We start from the raw sequence: 16,881 nt of genomic DNA on the forward strand, positions 1-16,881 counted from the left end.
CGATATCTCGGTTAGGATCATATTGCACTGATGGACATAATTCACGTCGGACGTAGCAAAGGGCAGAGAGTGAAAGAGAAAGAGGTCCGAGGACAAAAAGCAGTCGGCAGGAGAGTATGAATCGGTTAGGATTATATTGCAGTGAAGACTGGATAAGTGCATGAAAATCGGGACCGAAACATTGCAGTTATCCAATCGAGGTTTCTATTCTGTGTTTGCATTTGGCTCGGGTAGAGCGTGGAACGTAGAAAAGAACAGAGAGTGAAAGAGAAAGAGAGGTCCGAGGAAAAAAAGCAGTCGGCCGAATCGTATCAGTGAGACAATAGTACCATAGGCTCACCGATATCTCGGTAAGGATCATATTGCACTGCTCACTGCGACGACTAAGTTCGTCCTCTGATAACGACCGAAACAATCGTGTTCGGCAGAATTATCGATCGGAAGGTCTCGAACAATGGCGCTGTGAACCCTTGAAATTATATTAACTCTAACAATTTTTAATGCGAAATTTTAAATTGAAAAAAAGAATGCCATGTGGGCTAAACCGAATGGTTCAAGTAGTTTGATTAAACGAACTGGCAACTGGCGCAACTCGACGGAATGTTTGAACGCACAGGTGACTTCGGATGCGTGACGTGGGAAGGATTCGAGTTCACCACCGACATGGCTATCAATAGCGAGACGTGCAGCTGGTCCTGGTACAACAAAGTTCACGATGGGCCCATAACTCACGCGATTAGGTGCAAGAGTAACAAGAACATCGTCGCCACGGTGGGTGGGAAGGTATTTTGCGTTTGGAGGAACGATTTCGATACACCACTGATATCGAAGAAGTCGAACGTTGGGTACGAATTTATTTATTCAATGCAAGCCTAGTATCTGATAATTGTTCCGTACCTATTAGTATAACTATGTTGTAACTAGACTGCGGATTTTATGCATTTATGACGTACAATAATTTATAGAACATACATAAAATATACGTAATGTGTATTGAATGTGTTCTATAATTATTATAATAATATTGTTATTTCATTTTGCATAAGTGTACATATCTTTTGGTTAGGGTGGCCCAATTACTGCCTCCAGCGAGCAAATGTTTAATACGCACAGGTACACAGCGTTTTCCTGGGGCAGCTTCCGTTCCACGGTCGTGATTCTGTCGCGAATGGATGGAAGCGTCGAAATCTGGGACTTCATGATCAAAAGCGAGGAGCCCTGTATCGTTCAGAGTTTGTCTGGACGATTAATCACAGGAGTGTACACCCACGAGTTGTACTTGGACCCTCAGTGCGTTGGAATCTGCGATTTCAATGGCACCTTCCGAGTATTTCTGGCTCCGGTAATTTTCCTCGCGCACGACAAGACCAACGAGCAGTGGATGAACAACTACATCGAACGACAATACCAAAGAGTAAACTTCATTCGCGTGAGACAATACCAAATAGCGAACATATTCGAAAGACGAAGCTCCTTTCAGATGAGGTACAAGGAACCTTCGTTTCAGATAAAGATATGCAAAAACTGGCAGAACGCGTGGACAAAGGCGCACAGCGACAGCATCAAACAGAAACAAATGCTGGCGCAGCACATCGCAGAGATGAAGCAACTAGAAGAAGAGAAAGCCAGAACTAGGATAGCAGTAACGGAAACAGCCGAGACGGAAGCTAAGCAAAAGCCTCCAGTACTTGTCTTTTCGTGAATTTGTTGCAACTGTGTACATTAACCCTTTCGACCCTAATGGGACATACAGGGTGTCCCAAAAATGTTAGAGGTCCTTGAAAGGGTTGATTCAGGAGGTGATTTGAAACAATTTTTTCCTTAGCGAAAATGTTGTCCGAGGCTTCGTTAAGGAGATATCGACAGAAAACCCCGACCAATCAGAGCGCGAGTGCGCCAATGGAGCGACCACAGTGGCGTAGGCTACGCGCTAGTTGGCCGCGCTCTGATTGGTCAGGGTTTTCCGTTAAAAATTTATTATGCAGGTGAAATGATAGCGAGAATAAATCTGGACAGGTTTCTAGAATTTAGCGACGTCAAAAAGTTAAATACTACACCAAACGTTGAATTACACGGGGTGTCCCAAAAATGATGGAGGTCCTTGAAAGGGTTGATTCAGGAGGTGATTTGAAACAACTTTTTCCTTAGCGAAAATGTTGTCCGAGGCTTCGTTAAGGAGATATTAACAGAACAACCCCGACCAATTAGAGCGTTGGAGAGCCGACAGTGGCGTAGACTACTCGCGCTCTGATTGGTCGGGGTTGTTCTGTTAATATCTCCTCAACGAAGCCTCGGACAACATTTTCGCTAAGGAGAAAGTTGTTTCAAATCACCTCCCGGATCAACCCTTTCAAGGACCTCTAACATTTTCCAGACACCCTCGTATAGTTTTCAATAATCTCGACGCAAAATTTTCTAGGAATTTTCACGAGTTTTAGAACGGCAGCAAACGCAAATTTAAATCTACGTTTGCACCAATTTTTATGAAGTTTCAGCTTCGACTGCCTTTCATTTCTCTCGCGGTACATTCCACCAAATGATTTCTTACATCTCTTAGAATTTCCAGCAAAAATCGTGCCGCAGTCAAAGGGTTAATTTCTGAATGAAAAAGGAACAGAATCCAAATGGAAAACAAACGGGTCGAAAGGGTTAAGTGACGATGTTTGAAGCCACGGATATATTCGATAGATTCTAATACGTCGCACACGTCTAATGCTGCACGCAGAAACCATGGGAGATCATCGAAGCGGCGCGCGAAAGATGGAAGGAAATGGAACTGAAGCGCATGCAGCAAGTGATCCTGGAGAAAAAAGGGCTGCGAAAGGACGAACTCGAAAGGCAGCGCGAGCCCATATTGAGAATGCGACATGAGGCGAGGAGGAAGAAGAAGAGGCTACAGGAGACATTGGACATGCAGGAAGAAATTTTCGAACACTCCGTGAACCTGTTCTTCCCTAAACGCGAACCGGAAGGCAAACGGGTCTCGCTGACTTCTACCATGGAACTTCACGCCAAGCAAACGAAAAAGGATCGCTTGGCGGACACCATATTGCAACAGGAAGTTCTACAAGTGAGCAAAGAAGTAAAATAAAGAGTCAAACAGGAACACGAAAAGTAGAGTGCGGGATTGGTCGCGTAGGTAAAGCGGTCGACTGTGGATCCGAGGATCGTGGGTTCTTCGAATCTCCGTGCCCTTGTTTTTCGTTTAGATTCCTAGAATACAATTTTCTCGAAAGAAATTTTAAGTTCTAATTTGTATCGCTCAAAAGGGTGTGGATATCATCGACCCGGACGAAGAAATCGTTCAAAAATTCATGGAGACGGAAGCAGAAGCGTTGGCTTACTTGCAACAAAATCCATTCGTGCACACGTTCAATTGGCGAAAGGTACTGGACGAAGGAAAAGCGAGGCGGTATTCGATGGATTACAAGTTACACAGAGTTCCGAAATTGAGGAGAAAATCGATTAATTCTACGTAAAAAAAACTACAATCTTTTAATAAAAAAACCATTGTTATTACCATTATTACCATTGTTATAACCATTGTTATATAAATGAAGACGACACGCTTCAATTAAGCCAAATTAATTTAATTACGTAAAATACGTTGTATAATAGCAAAGAACGAAAAAGAGGCGTGCGAAACCATCGATGTGTGCAATCATAATTGTGCAATATCAGAGGATCACTAATCGAATGCGGCTTTTCCTTATTGCATCACTAACGCGATATCTTCAGGTTGAAGATCATTGATGAAGAAATTGCTAACACTGTCAAGAAAAGTACAGATTATTATTAATTACGTGCACAAGTGAATCTATTGGGCTGTCTGGAAAGTCCATGGCGATTTTTAGTAAGCGGTACAGGTCTGAATATATCGGAATGACTGAAAACAAATAAAATGTGTACATTCCTCAACAGGTGGAAAGGTTGTGGAACAAAATGGTACATATATAACTCAATAAATATACATCGAAATTCAAATATGCCTTTGAATTTTTCTTAAATATAGGCATGAACTTTCCGGACACCCCAATATTATTTTACGAAAATTAATCTGGACTAACGCGCGTAGCCTCGACGAAACTCGAGAACAATTCGAGAACCACTCAGCCTGCACTATATTAACCCTTTGCACTCGAGAGGTGACTCTCAGTCACCATTAGGTTTCACGCAGCAAATCTACAATACCTAATCTCCAATACCTTTCTTTAGGTTTAATTTCTTTAGGTTTAATTTCTTTGGAGCTCGAACCTTATTCTCAAATCTAGATAGCTTAGAATTCATGGCAATAGAACGCTAAGAAACGTCTCTCGAGTTGCTGGCAGATACCAGAAAAAAGGGCCTCGAGTGCAAAGGTTTAATTGTCCAAATGAGCTTGATGACAAATTACTATTTTTTATGCGACTAAACTGGTACAGTTCCATGCCAGGTGCGCGACAACGTCTTTCCAGCTTCCTGAAGGCCACCAGTTACAGTCTGCATACTTTTTTTTTTTTTTAAGCGATCACCTGACAAGAGATATCAAGGTGATCCTGTTAGCGATCGGCCAACCTGTTCGAGAGGACTCGTAGATTTTCTAAGTGAAATCGCGATTCAAGTTCAAGATTTACTAGTTCATTAATCCATCAGTTCGAGTCTTTTATTTATAGAGCTCAAAGGCAGCAATAATACTCGCTTTATTCGCGACGTAGTTGTTCGTAACCACTTTACAGAAATGGCGAGTAGAGGTACACGCACTTCGCATACATAGATAGAACGGGCTCGTATAAGCGGAACATTGGCCAGCACGCAGCCAGTCGGTCAGTAGTAGTGATATCGTTGATACCTGTATTTATATGGTAAGTTCCTTTCACTTTCTACGTAGTTCAATCAAGGTTGAAGTTCTCCGTCTTTGGAGAGACATCTGCGTCCTATACTCGTAATTATTTTTAAAACGCAAAATAATGAAATTATTTTGTTTCTGAAGAATTTATTCGTAAGCTCTTTAATCCCAGTGCCATTGCTAACGAATAAATTGTTGACTTCTATTGTTTATTCTTTATAGTTGGATATAGTAGCTTGACTTAATTACTTAAGCATAACGAAGAGTAACTGATATAATCGCACTTGTATACTTTTATTCAAGTACGTTTTCTAACGTAACACTGTTAGGTGATTGATTTTATTATTCTTACCTGTTACAGCATCCATGATGAATCGATTTACGATACTGATCCTGAGCGTTGCGAGCATCGGTGTCGCGCAGGTGAGCATAAATATTAAAGTCGAAAAACGTTTGCATTCGTTTCAATTCGATTGGAAAATAGTTAATGCGTATAAGGAATGTTTTTGGAAAAAGTGATCGCAAAAGCGAAAACAAATTCTTCGGTGATAAATGTAGAACCGCTATTCGACTTTGAACTATTTTAAAACCGTTTCGAAGATGGTTCGGATTCCATATTAACGCCACCGTTTAAAAGGAACTTGTTATAAATGATAAAACGATAAATATTGATTTAATTTATTTAATAATCGTTAATAAGATTTAATAAATATGACTGTTACAAATGTATCAATGGTTCGATTAATACAATTGTTTAACGCAATCTGTTAACAAAAGTGTACCGCAGATACGGATCCACGTATGCTATGCGGAATTGTCCAACTAATGCCTCATCAAGCGAACGGTCCAAACGTAACTGGACAACTCACCATCGTTCAAGATAACTACAACAGTCCCGTAAGAATCACTGGCAGAATACAAGGTCTTCCTGAAGGATTACATGGTTTCCACGTTCACGAAAAAGGAGATTTGAGAGATGGTTGTACATCAGCCGGCCCACATTTCAATCCCGAAAAAGTAAGCTATCAAATTTATCGGGAAATGTTACCTTATAAATAATATAATAAATACCCGCGTTCAAGTGACAATTTTTACCTTGGAAAGGAAAAGCAATCCTCGCTGATCACTAGACTACGAATCTTTCCGCAACATAAATCCTTAGCAAACGTATCAATGAAAACTGAATCTAGTAATAAACTTACTTTACTCTGCAAACGTAATATAAACTTTACATTCGGTACTTCTTTACATTGTTGCATACTGTATGCATCTTGTAGTTTCTTGCACATTCAAATTTCTTATAAATGCATAAAGTCCGCAGTCTGCCGATTACATTGTACTATACGATAAATGTAATTTATTTATTAACCCAAATTTTAGCAATAATTTAAATTTCCATGGTCTTGGTTCGAATAATCTCCAATAATTCACCGGCAATAAATACAAAACGCAATTCATCGAAATCAATAGAAATTGTTCTTTATTAGGACATTGTAAAAGCATAGTCTCTTTATGTTTGCATTTAGGTTGCTCACGGTGCGCCTGACAGTCCACTTAGACACGTTGGTGACCTAGGCAATATCCGAGCAGGCAGTGATGGAATTGTGGATGTGGATATCACCGATCATAAGATTGCTTTGTTTGGAATGAACAATATTTTAGGACGCGCTATCGTCGTCCATTCCGACGAAGACGATTTGGGGAAAGGTCAAAGTCCACTCTCCCGGACCACTGGAAACGCGGGTTCTCGTTTGGCATGCGGCGTTGTTGGCGTCCTTTCGGCGTAAACGTTTACACGGTGCATCGTACTCGTACATCTGTATATTTTTATTAAATCTTTGCAGATAAAATTGGTATTCGTAGAACGCTCGTGTTACTTCCTTCAACGTCACCAGGCCTAGATGATCTCCCTTTAGACGATCCTCTGATAAAAAACTGAACTACAAAGCATTATGCAGACACGAGAAGAGAAAAATTGCAGATGGATTTTCTCGATGCAACCTTAAAAAAGATTTAATTTCCCAAAATCAAGTTCTATCGCGCTCATCCGGGTTGCTCCTGTTTCATACAAGAATCGAATGAATATTGCAAATGACCAGTGTTATTGGAAGAAAATTGCATCTGTGTCAAATCCTGTTCGGACTGCAGGCAAGGTTCGAATTCCATTTGCTGAATATGTTCCATCTCTGCTTGGTGAACTATCTTTGATATTTCTGACTTTACTTTCACTTGAAGCATGGGTGAAAATCCTCTCACTGTTTCTGCGACTGCTTCGAAGTACTTCATCAAAGCATCGCAAGATAGAGCTTGTCTGTTTGAAAAATTGTGCATGTACATCGCAGCGTTAGCTGTCTCTGATTTCCTGAATGTATACCTTGAATTCTGGATCGGTGAATGAGAAGCAGAAGCATGATTTAATGATAACGGTGGTGACGCAGCAGTATCTAATGGCAAAGGTGACGAAGAAGTATTTTCTGGATCTATATCCTGTGTAATTTCTTCAGGAAGCGGTGAACTAGTCCTACGATGCATTCCCAGATTCCTGTTGCGAATAAACTGATTCGTTTTCGTCAGGCCAAGAAACGGATTCAGGAATTCCATCTCTGCTTCGTATTTCCATGGTTTAGACGTGAAATTACCATGCGCAAGTTTCAATCTTCTGGTCTTTCGAGACTTCATGTAGAGATCCCTCAGATAACCCCACCTTGCTTTACATCTTTTACCTGAAAGCAATAATTTCGTTGTGATTGTTCACGTAAATACTGAAAAATATTTTACCAAAAACTTTTTAAAGTGCACTCTCAAAATAGAAACAAAAATACACTTGCTTTCTTAATTATCCATTTCAACCACTCCATACATATAACGTTTAATCAATCGGTTTTATGTTAAAATGGATTAGGATTGGTAATTCATACACGAAATTGATTAAACGTAATACATTTTATGTACGTGATCTGATGGGGCCCATAGTTCACTAACGACGCCACTGTTTTAAGACCATAGTTATTTATCCGAAATTTATTTACTATCGAAACTATTTAATCGGTTGAGTGATTTACTCTGATTTACACTGAACTCGTTTATTTACCTGCTACTCCCATTTTCGCTCCAATTTTCTCCCATATATTATCTCGCATTAGTAGATTGTAGTAATCGGTGGCATTATTATCATAAAGCGCATCTTGCTCCTTCACATTCAAAATTAGTTCCTTGTCGTCCATCGCTTCCAGCTGCTACATGTAACACAGCTACTCTTTTGTAAAACAAATTTATGAACAAAACTATAAATCACGATACGAACGATTATAAAACGTAACACTCGAGATAAAAAACCGAATGTTCGGTCTGTGCTGCACTCGAACTGAATCCTCGATTCGGTTCGGTTAGTTATACACTAGTAACCTAAACTATTTTTAGATTCTCTCGTTTCGCCTCGTCTCGTTTCGGTTCGGAAGCGTTCGTCTCGGTTCGGAAGTGTTCGACTCACTCTAACACGTAACTTCGATTACCGAGAGAAAGTTCTTTCTTTACAGACGAAGATTTTGTATGCATTCTAAATTGTGTTCGAATTTTCACTATAATTCGCGTTGTAATTAATCACGCTTATCCATTTCACAATTATTTCTTTTTAAATATAATAATTCGAATTTATAATATTATGCTACAAAGTTCCTGCGCGTGACAATACTTGTTAGGAAACAAATCTGTAAATGGAATTTAGATACAATCTTCAAGAACTTCAAACTGAATTTGAATTCGCGCGCCAATTCCCATAAAGCGACGGCCAGCGCCACAATGATTAAAACCGTAATTCATTTCAAACGAAGGCTCATGAACATTTCCTTTCTTTTTTTATATAATACTTTTTCATTTAACTCATTTGTTTTCGGTAGACAATGAATGTGAACATGTTCATTTGTAACACTTGTTTCATCACATTTGAGAGAATACAGAAACCATTCTGTTTAACGCAATGCGGCCACATATTCTGTCAGAGATGCATAGTACAAGGTAAGGACGAAAGAATTTTTAAATACATGTCGATAAACAATAATCTTTCTTAATGTAGCAGAGAAACAGTGTCCTCGATGCCACCAAATTAATGTCGGTTTTATGGAATTACAAGAGTCATCGTTAACTGGAGTAGAAAATCTTTTTTCTCCTGTAGCTGAATCTCTGAGGTCATTGGCCAACACATGCGAATTTCAAACTAATCAAGAGAAAATCACTCTTCAGCGTTTTCACGATATTGTGAGTCCCTCTAATCTCTGTACATTCTCCTAGAAAATTGTCTAATCACATAATTAAATTCAAGGACAAGAAATATGAAATGTTGAAGACCTGTTGTTGTAATATGAATCAAGCTATAAAAGCACTCAAAGACAAGTATATTAAACTTAAAATGGATACAGCTGAGAAACGTAAGGAACTTATGTCTATTGAAATGCATAATAGGGTGTTAAATTCTTCAAACCATGTCTCTACTCCAAACAATGTTATCAATGAAAGAAGCAGTGGAAGGTATATAAAATGCTGAATGGCATTTGCTGACAAAATTTTTTGTATTAATTCACATCTTCCTGTCTCTATAGGAATACAAAAAGCTTCCATCTCTCATCTCGTGGAACTAATACGTCACGTCAATCTTATAACATAGGAACAGGAGAAAAGAAACTAGGAGGATTCCATATAGCTAATCCACAATCGATACAATTCACCAGTCCTCGACCTATGAATACAAGATCTACTCTTCATGAATCTTCGAATGCAAGATTCAGTCTTCGTCCATCTTTAGCTAAAGGATCTAATTACACTTTTAGAACCTAAATATCATTTATAATATTTGATATTATAATTACAATAATTTATATTACGTATTGCTAATCTAGGTACTTGGTTATTCAAATATTTGATGAATAAGTTACGGAAAATAACTATGAGATAAGTAGATTATTCCATAAGTAAAATTAAATAATATTTGAAAAAAGGGCAAAACCGGTTTCTTTAGACTTTAACAGTATTAAATTGTAAATGTCGTTAATGAGCTCTTGCACCATTAATTTGTAATTGTTCTGAGTATATAAATAAAATAAAATCAATAATATAAATTCGCATTTCCATTTTCTGGTAACACTTCCATTAATTTCCCTTCATTTCTAGGGACAATTCTAGGTACAAAATCTAGTACAAAAATATACCTAAACAATCCCGTAAAAGTCGGGGCAGAATTTCGTACGTACCAAAGATTCCTCGTGCCACCTCTTCGTAGATCATGTTCTCCTGATACCAAAATGAATGTTCCATTTTGGTATTAGGAGAACATGATATGGGAAGAGGTGGCACGTTTGCGCCTACGCGCAGGCAACCGGTCCGACATGTCTGTAAGTATAGGTTGCCTAATTCAAGGCGCTCATTTTCGGTAAGTACGGGAATTCTGGCCGCTTTTGCATTTTGGTATCAGGAGCACATGATATCCGAAGAGGTGGCCCGTTTGCGCCTACGGACAGGCAACCGGTCCGACAGATCTGTCAGTACCGGTTGCCTAATTCAAGGGGCACATTTTCGGTACATTTCGGAATTCTGGCCAATTTTGCAAAGTCAACAATGTTGCATATCGCTCCTCACGAAACTTCAACAATGTTGCAAACGCAACAATGTTGCAAATCGCTCGTCTCCAAACTTCAACAATGTTGCAAGGTCAACAAGGTTGCAAATCGCTCCTCACGAAATTACAACAATGTTGCAAAGTCAACAAGGTTGCAAATTGCTCCTCTCCGAACTTCAACAATGTTGCAAATCGCTCCTCGCGAAACTTCAACGATGTTGCAAACGCAACAATGTTGCAAATCGCTCCTCGCGAAACTTCAACAATGTTGCAAGGTCAACAATGTTGCAAATCGCTCCTCACGAAACTGCAACAATGTTGCAAAGTCAACAATGTTGCAAATAGCTTCTCTCCTAACTTCAACAATGTTGCAAACGCAACAATGTTGCAAATCGCTCCTCACGAAACTTCAACAATGTTGCAACCGCAACAATGTTGCAAACGCAACAATGTTGCAAACGCAACAATGTTGCAAATCGCTCGTCTCCAAACTTCAACAATGTTGCAAATCGCTTCTCTCAAAATTGTGATGGGAAATGTCGGATTTTTACTCCTGGTATCAGGAAAACTTGATATGCGAGGAGGTGGCACGAGGAAACTTTGGTATGTATCAAATTCTGGCTGGATTTTTACTCCTGGTATCAGGAGAACATGATAGGCGAAGAGGTGACATAACTTTTAATTGGATATCGATACTCACCTTTTGTATCAGGAGAACGTGATGTGCGAGGAGGTATCATAGTTTTTAATTCTGGTTCAAAACTTACCTTTTGTATCAGGAGAACATGATATGTGATGGAATGTCATAATTTAATTGAATATCGATACTCACCTTTTGTATCAGGAGAACGTGATGTGCGAGGAGGTATCATAGTTTTTAATTCTGGCTCGAAACTTACCTGTTGTATCGGGAGAACATGGTATGCGAAGAGGTGGCACGAGGAATTTCTGGTACGTATTAAATAATGTGTTTGTCAGAAAATTTTCAATGATCAACGATGAGTTGTGTTCACTGTATGCACCCATTGTTTTAGAATGGTAAATACGGTGTAGTATAAATGATATCGGACTCTGTAAGGAAATAGTAATATATTTAATATATTACGTGTTTGTTTTTGTATTTTATATCTAGACACTGAAGAGAATGAATAACTGGAATTTTATATCTTACACTAATACAGTTTCTAAAGTGTGATTGTATGTTGGTATATAGCAAAGAGTATTAGATACTCTAATACTCTTTGGTATATAGTTACATAATGCTCTAGTGACTCTAAAGAGAAAGGAGCTGGTGACTTTCCCCTCGCACGGCAAGAATCTGTGATTATGTGAACGTGTGTGATCAACGCTTGTTTGTGCACGTTTTGAAAGCAGCCTTCTGTCATGCAATTAATTACAAACTAATGTTTCAATTGTCAGTTGCGCTGACAAGTTTCCATAATAATCTCATGTGTAACATGAAGAGGAACGACATCGATTTCCGGTTGGATTTTCACATGATTCTCATGTCATTCATCGAAAGTAGAAATTGTAAAGAAAACGCAGGCTAAGAATGAATTCGTACTCCAAAGAACGGAATGGCACTTCACGATAATTATTCGTCGAAAAGTTGCTGATTAAATTATGTGAATCGCGTGAATGATGTAAATACTGACGACTTTAACATTCGCTTATGAAGAATTGGCGAAAATTTTGGGTTCAAGTGGAATCAAGATTTATATCTGTTGTACAGTGTTGCATAAAGATTAAATATGTTTAAACGAGGAGAAAATAACAGAGAAAATGAGGACCACGTGCCTGCCAAGCGACCAAAGTATGATTCGAAGATGGGCACTACAGTGTCTACTTCCACGAATGCTAGAGAATCGACGAATAAAAAGTTGGGGAAAACCGATGATGTGTGGGGCGATGATTTTGCAGAGGAGGATATAGAAGAGATGGATTTTATTGCTACTCAAGCATGTTTACAAGTATTGTTTGTTTCGATTGTTTAGGGAAACAATAGGTAGTTAATAGGTGACTATTTTGATTATTTATTATGCTTATATTTCTTTTTAGGAAGATATTACTTTGTCTCAACCACGTGTAGAGCAAAGGGCATTGTCTATGCAGAGATCTTATAGCGAACCATCCACCAGTAAAGGTGTTTATAATATAAAGAATTCTATTAACCAAATACCGAGACCTGTATATATGTCGCAGTACAATAATCAGAGAAAGGAAGCCGATAACATAGTTGACATTAGTAATATAGTTTCTGCAGACTATAAAGATTTTGAACATAAACTAATCAATAAACAAGTGTACAATTCAACATTTAAGTTGGATGAAAATTTTGTTGTTCCAGGTAATGTTTCAGGACTCTATAAGGCAAAATTATAATTCATTTTAGTAATTTCTGTTTATTAATGCGATACATAATTACAGAGTCACAATACATGGTAGAATTGAAGAAATTGAAACATGAGAATGAAAAGCTGTTAAATAATTTTATAACTAAAGAGGGAGAAGCTGTTTTCTTACGTAACCAATTACAACAAACTCAGTTGCGCGCAGAGAACGATCGATTGGAAAAGACCCGTTTTATCGAAGAGCAAGAAAATCGGCATAGAACAGAAATGAATACTATTTGTAAAGCAAAGGAGCATTTAAAAACTCAACTTGAATTACAAGTTGGTAGTTCTTGAACAAACATTGTATTTGATGTTTTTAGGTTTCGCGTAGAACTGGAAATCCTAATGTTTTCTTCTCTTCTTTTTTTGTACTATAGACGTTCGAAGTTGGAAATTTATTGGAACGCTGCAAATTGTTAGAGAGCGGAGGTATTAAATTGACAGAGCCGCATACCATAAATTTAATAAATAACGTTTCTATGAATAAAAGTAGATTCAATTCGCCGATGAAACGGTACGTTTTTGAAATAACTCTCGAGCAAAAATCACTCTAGAATTTTTAATGTATTTGCATTACTATTTGTAGGTCGTCGATTTCAAACGCAAAGCAAACAAAAGTAAAAGAAATTTGTGTTCAAGCAAACATACATAACAGAGGTAGTTACTGTCTCAAAACTTGGAATCCGTGTAAGTAAATTACAATCTAACGAAAAGAATAGATTCAAGATTGTTCTTCAATATTTGATAATGAATATAGCAAGGACACGTTCGTTGCAGATTATCCTCTTGCAAGAATTCCTAAGTTAATATACGATACACCGCAACCAGAGAAATCGGTAGTGGATATTCAAGTGATAGAAAAAACTGGACGAAGAAATTTACCGATTTTGCAAGAAGAAGATACGTTCAGAATATTCGGTAAAATTTTATATTCAGACATACTTTAGATGGACGGTAGGATTGGACTTAAAATAGCGAAGATACTTAAGCGATCGCTTTTTCAGAAAACCCGGAGTTGGTGAAACCTATAACTACTATGATAAACGACAAAAGATTAACAGTGGAATTTATTTTACCGGAAATAGCCACCCTTCAGCAAAAGACAGACTCGGAACTCGAGTCAGAAAATTCGATATCGATAATGAATAAAGTGAGTCCTTCTCCCTGTTTTTGATTGTCCATTTGATTCCTGAAGAAGCTAGATGCTGGCGAAACGTTGGTGTATCTTATCCAAATGTTTCAATTATGTCTCAGTTAGTTTCCACCGCGAGGGAGTTGATCCTGAACGTGATCATGCTTCTTCAGACGATCTTTCAAGCTATGAGAAACGACGATATCCGAGATATGAACGACATTTACTTTTCTAACTTGTATTCGAACCCTGATATTTACGGGAAGTCCGTGTGCGACGCGAACGCGTGGCACGAGTGCGAACGCGGTGTCGAGACCAGGCGAGTTTTTGGCGTGTTGTCCTACGTGAGTCTGGAATCGACGTATCTTAGCAAATACATTGCAGGGAAGACACGATTACTCACCGATAGGGACGAGTCTTACAAACATTACTCGCGCCAGATGGTTCGCTACGACACGTGGGCGGAAAAGAATCAGGGATTCGAGATGCTCAAGATGATTTTGCAGTTCGTTGTTTTAGTTGGATCCACGGTAATACTAATTTTCTAATCTTCTAATAGCGTTTAGTAGCGTTTGTGAACACCAGACTTTTATCGATTTCAGAGAAGATCCTATCAATTCAGCGGTCTCATGTGTGCAATCATGATGATTATATGCAATGTACATAAAAAGGTCGAATATTGTTCCCAGGGGTACGCAACCAATGTTTTCCCATTAAATAAATAATACTTGAGTTAAAATTCATTTCAACTGTAATTTTTTTTATTCCAGGATGGAGTACGTTTATCAAATTTTCAAGGAAATAGTGTTCTCCAGACCTCTGCCTTACGGCTACGCGATACTAAGCAATATGATGATGATCTTCACCAAATCTGCCACGTATCTGCGAAAACTTTGCGTTAATTCGCGTACGTTATTTTTGTGTATTTTTACATTGTCGCCGTTTAGTAAATGTAACGATTGTGTTTAATAGTTTCCACGAAATTGTTTATTTTTACAGAGTCGATGGCAGTGAACAATTGGAAAGGCTCTCTACATTTCACCCCAGGTATATCAATGAGTTCCCTTATAGCAAACTCTAAACTTACCTCTAATTAACAGGTCCACAGACTTCTGCATTTTATATTTCATTTTTACTCCAGACGCCTGCCCGTTGCAAATCTTCCTGGCGCAGGTGGAGAATCATCAGTTCGACATAATAGCCGCGACGGACATCACAGACGCATTGTTGCAGTTCATACAGTATATATTGCAAACGGACGTTATCCCGCTAAGGTCCGAGACCTTGGAGTCTTGCAATTGTTGCATGAAATTGCTGCGATTCACGATAAAAACGTTGTGCAAGTGCGCGGAAGCGAATCTGAGCGCTATCAAAGATTTCAAGGTGGACCATTTCCCTCTGGAGCAGAAGGACTTTTGTCACTTGAAGAGTATTTGCTCCAAACACTCTGCATCGCGCGTAACACCGAACAAGAAGTGCATAAGAAACATTTACCAGGAGCAATTCTCAGATCAGAACGCCTGGACGGCGGTGAAGAGGAGGCAGGTGAAGGTATTGAGAGAAGGAATAAAATTCTTGTCCCATATGGCGATCTGCGATCCCGACTTCGTCATCCGATTGTCGGACATCGAAGATTCGTTTCACTTGTTCATGAGGAACATAAGTGTCTTCGATGACATTGTACTTCATGAAAATGAACGTAAGTGTCTCTCTAACTCAGCGTCCTTGGAAATACTTTTTTTTAGCGCCATGCGATCACGCTAATTTTAAAACTTCTCATTGATACGCTCGTTCTGCTTTCTTTTTACACCCGTTCCGTGATATGAGTCACGTTAATTTTGTTTGGACTTATCGGACCATAGGAATTTTTATACTTCCGCTCGACTTGTCCTTTTTCGTCACTGGTTAGCTCCAGCTTAGCGTTACGAACGTTTTATGAAAAGAATTGAATAGGAAATTACGAGAGTCTTTTCCTCGATTCAAAAGACATGTTAATATTTTTTTGATTACAGAGGAAGCAATGAACCGAATAAAGCAAACGTTCATCTTAGACAAAACGTATCCTCAACGCGATGTCGAGTCCTTCGAGAGGGCCAACACGAGGAATTTGAATATGTTATCGAATTTCGAGAAGAGGACCATCGAACCTGCGTCTGCGGGATCCACGAAGAACGACAATCATAATAAGTTCTTGGTCACGATGAAATCATTGTACAGCAGCAGAATGTAAACTTTTAAACGTTAAGAAATTATTCCGAAGTGAAATATACTCAATATAATACGAACAAAAAATTATAGATACATTATTGTAATTAAAATTAGTCTACCACGGAAGAGTAGATGTATCTGAATTTTGATGCCATCAACATTTGTACATATTACCACGCAACATACTCGAAAATCGTTACCAAATATATCGTTTTATAATTCCAATAAATTATCTTCTAAGGTTTCACTGTGAATCATTCTTTTAACCCTGCGTGCCATTAAATAACTCTTTCATAGTTACATCCCCTTTTCTTATTTTAGTTTCTGTTACAACAATCGTTCTTCGCTCCTCTGTCCATTGTCTCATCATTAATTTCTGTTTCATTCCTTTTACATCCACATCATCTTGGCTCTCTATCGCGCGATGTGACTGCATACGTTGATAACATCCTTCTCTTCGCCTAGATACTTGTTTACACTATCCAGAAACAGATCCAGGCCGTTAGGAGGATTCTCGTCCAAGGATCTTGGGCAATTCTATCGAGATCCCCCATCCCAAGGACTTCTGGAGTCACCAGGAAGCCCCGTTCACGGCAATCGAAGATAATCTCCAATGACTGTCCGAACAAAAGAATCCTGGCGCCTGGTGGCCGTCTATCGATGTTCCCCTCTCTCTCTCTCTCTCTCTCTCTCTCTCTCTCTCTCTCTCTCTCTC

At 38.8% G+C, this 16,881-nt stretch overlaps 5 protein-coding genes across 7 annotated transcripts in view; 4 read left to right on the forward strand and 1 right to left on the reverse strand.

Annotated features, from left to right (window-relative positions):
* Positions 1-3,479, forward strand: part of LOC128879919 (dynein axonemal intermediate chain 3-like) — an 8,318-nt gene extending 4,839 nt beyond the window's left edge. Inside the window, exons 8-12 of the mRNA XM_054129488.1 lie at positions 617-845; positions 1,114-1,414; positions 1,508-1,684; positions 2,726-3,082; positions 3,270-3,479. Of these exons, the coding sequence (XP_053985463.1) occupies positions 617-845; positions 1,114-1,414; positions 1,508-1,684; positions 2,726-3,082; positions 3,270-3,479 (1,274 nt within the window). The remainder of the gene's footprint in view (positions 1-616; positions 846-1,113; positions 1,415-1,507; positions 1,685-2,725; positions 3,083-3,269) is intronic.
* A 1,312-nt stretch (positions 3,480-4,791) lies between these two features.
* On the forward strand, positions 4,792-6,690 carry LOC128880348 (uncharacterized). Of its 2 annotated transcripts, none has more exons than XM_054130348.1 (4): positions 4,792-4,841; positions 5,187-5,248; positions 5,603-5,842; positions 6,352-6,690. In XM_054130348.1, the coding sequence occupies exons 2-4, from the start codon at positions 5,192-5,194 to the stop codon at positions 6,610-6,612; spliced, it is 558 nt and encodes a 185-aa protein (XP_053986323.1). In that variant the 5' UTR covers positions 4,792-4,841; positions 5,187-5,191; the 3' UTR covers positions 6,613-6,690. The 2 variants fall into 2 exon arrangements, with proteins under 2 accessions (XP_053986323.1, XP_053986324.1); XM_054130349.1 differs by lacking the exon at positions 4,792-4,841 and adding an exon at positions 4,862-4,921.
* A 138-nt stretch (positions 6,691-6,828) lies between these two features.
* On the reverse strand, positions 6,829-8,249 carry LOC128880345 (uncharacterized). The gene is made up of 2 exons (XM_054130344.1): positions 7,917-8,249; positions 6,829-7,548 (listed from the first exon to the last, which is right to left on the reverse strand). The coding sequence occupies exons 1-2, from the start codon at positions 8,047-8,049 to the stop codon at positions 6,869-6,871; spliced, it is 813 nt and encodes a 270-aa protein (XP_053986319.1). The 5' UTR covers positions 8,050-8,249; the 3' UTR covers positions 6,829-6,868.
* Positions 8,250-8,430: 181 nt separating this feature from the next.
* On the forward strand, positions 8,431-9,917 carry LOC128880346 (RING finger protein 212B-like). Its single transcript, XM_054130345.1, has 4 exons — positions 8,431-8,839; positions 8,898-9,079; positions 9,144-9,349; positions 9,421-9,917. The coding sequence occupies exons 1-4, from the start codon at positions 8,725-8,727 to the stop codon at positions 9,653-9,655; spliced, it is 738 nt and encodes a 245-aa protein (XP_053986320.1). The 5' UTR covers positions 8,431-8,724; the 3' UTR covers positions 9,656-9,917.
* A 1,854-nt stretch (positions 9,918-11,771) lies between these two features.
* LOC128880332 (uncharacterized) lies at positions 11,772-16,411 on the forward strand. Of its 2 annotated transcripts, none has more exons than XM_054130318.1 (13): positions 11,772-12,403; positions 12,492-12,780; positions 12,861-13,105; positions 13,204-13,340; positions 13,413-13,513; positions 13,604-13,744; positions 13,831-13,976; positions 14,081-14,488; positions 14,561-14,649; positions 14,729-14,865; positions 14,958-15,005; positions 15,100-15,657; positions 15,971-16,411. In XM_054130318.1, the coding sequence occupies exons 1-13, from the start codon at positions 12,185-12,187 to the stop codon at positions 16,186-16,188; spliced, it is 2,736 nt and encodes a 911-aa protein (XP_053986293.1). In that variant the 5' UTR covers positions 11,772-12,184; the 3' UTR covers positions 16,189-16,411. The 2 variants fall into 2 exon arrangements, with proteins under 2 accessions (XP_053986293.1, XP_053986294.1); XM_054130319.1 differs by having other exon boundaries at positions 12,347-12,438.
* The last annotated feature ends 470 nt before the right edge of the window (positions 16,412-16,881 follow it).

This window comes from Hylaeus volcanicus, chromosome 7 (assembly GCF_026283585.1).
Source record: "Hylaeus volcanicus isolate JK05 chromosome 7, UHH_iyHylVolc1.0_haploid, whole genome shotgun sequence".
Classification (NCBI taxonomy): Eukaryota; Metazoa; Arthropoda; class Insecta; order Hymenoptera; family Colletidae; genus Hylaeus; species Hylaeus volcanicus.

Coding starts and splice junctions, on each gene's coding strand:
- LOC128880348 (XM_054130348.1), top strand. CDS start 5,192: ATGATGAATCGATTTACGATACTGATCCTGAGCGTTGCGAGCATCGGT. Junction 5,249..5,602: donor CGAGCATCGGTGTCGCGCAG/GTGAGCATAAAT, acceptor TGTTAACAAAAG/TGTACCGCAGATACGGATCC. Junction 5,843..6,351: donor CACATTTCAATCCCGAAAAA/GTAAGCTATCAA, acceptor GTTTGCATTTAG/GTTGCTCACGGTGCGCCTGA.
- LOC128880345 (XM_054130344.1), bottom strand. CDS start 8,049: ATGGACGACAAGGAACTAATTTTGAATGTGAAGGAGCAAGATGCGCTT. Junction 7,549..7,916: donor AGCGAAAATGGGAGTAGCAG/GTAAATAAACGA, acceptor TATTGCTTTCAG/GTAAAAGATGTAAAGCAAGG.
- LOC128880346 (XM_054130345.1), top strand. CDS start 8,725: ATGAATGTGAACATGTTCATTTGTAACACTTGTTTCATCACATTTGAG. Junction 8,840..8,897: donor TCAGAGATGCATAGTACAAG/GTAAGGACGAAA, acceptor TTCTTAATGTAG/CAGAGAAACAGTGTCCTCGA. Junction 9,350..9,420: donor AATGAAAGAAGCAGTGGAAG/GTATATAAAATG, acceptor CTGTCTCTATAG/GAATACAAAAAGCTTCCATC.
- LOC128880332 (XM_054130318.1), top strand. CDS start 12,185: ATGTTTAAACGAGGAGAAAATAACAGAGAAAATGAGGACCACGTGCCT. Junction 13,106..13,203: donor AAACTCAACTTGAATTACAA/GTTGGTAGTTCT, acceptor TTTGTACTATAG/ACGTTCGAAGTTGGAAATTT. Junction 13,341..13,412: donor TTCAATTCGCCGATGAAACG/GTACGTTTTTGA, acceptor TACTATTTGTAG/GTCGTCGATTTCAAACGCAA.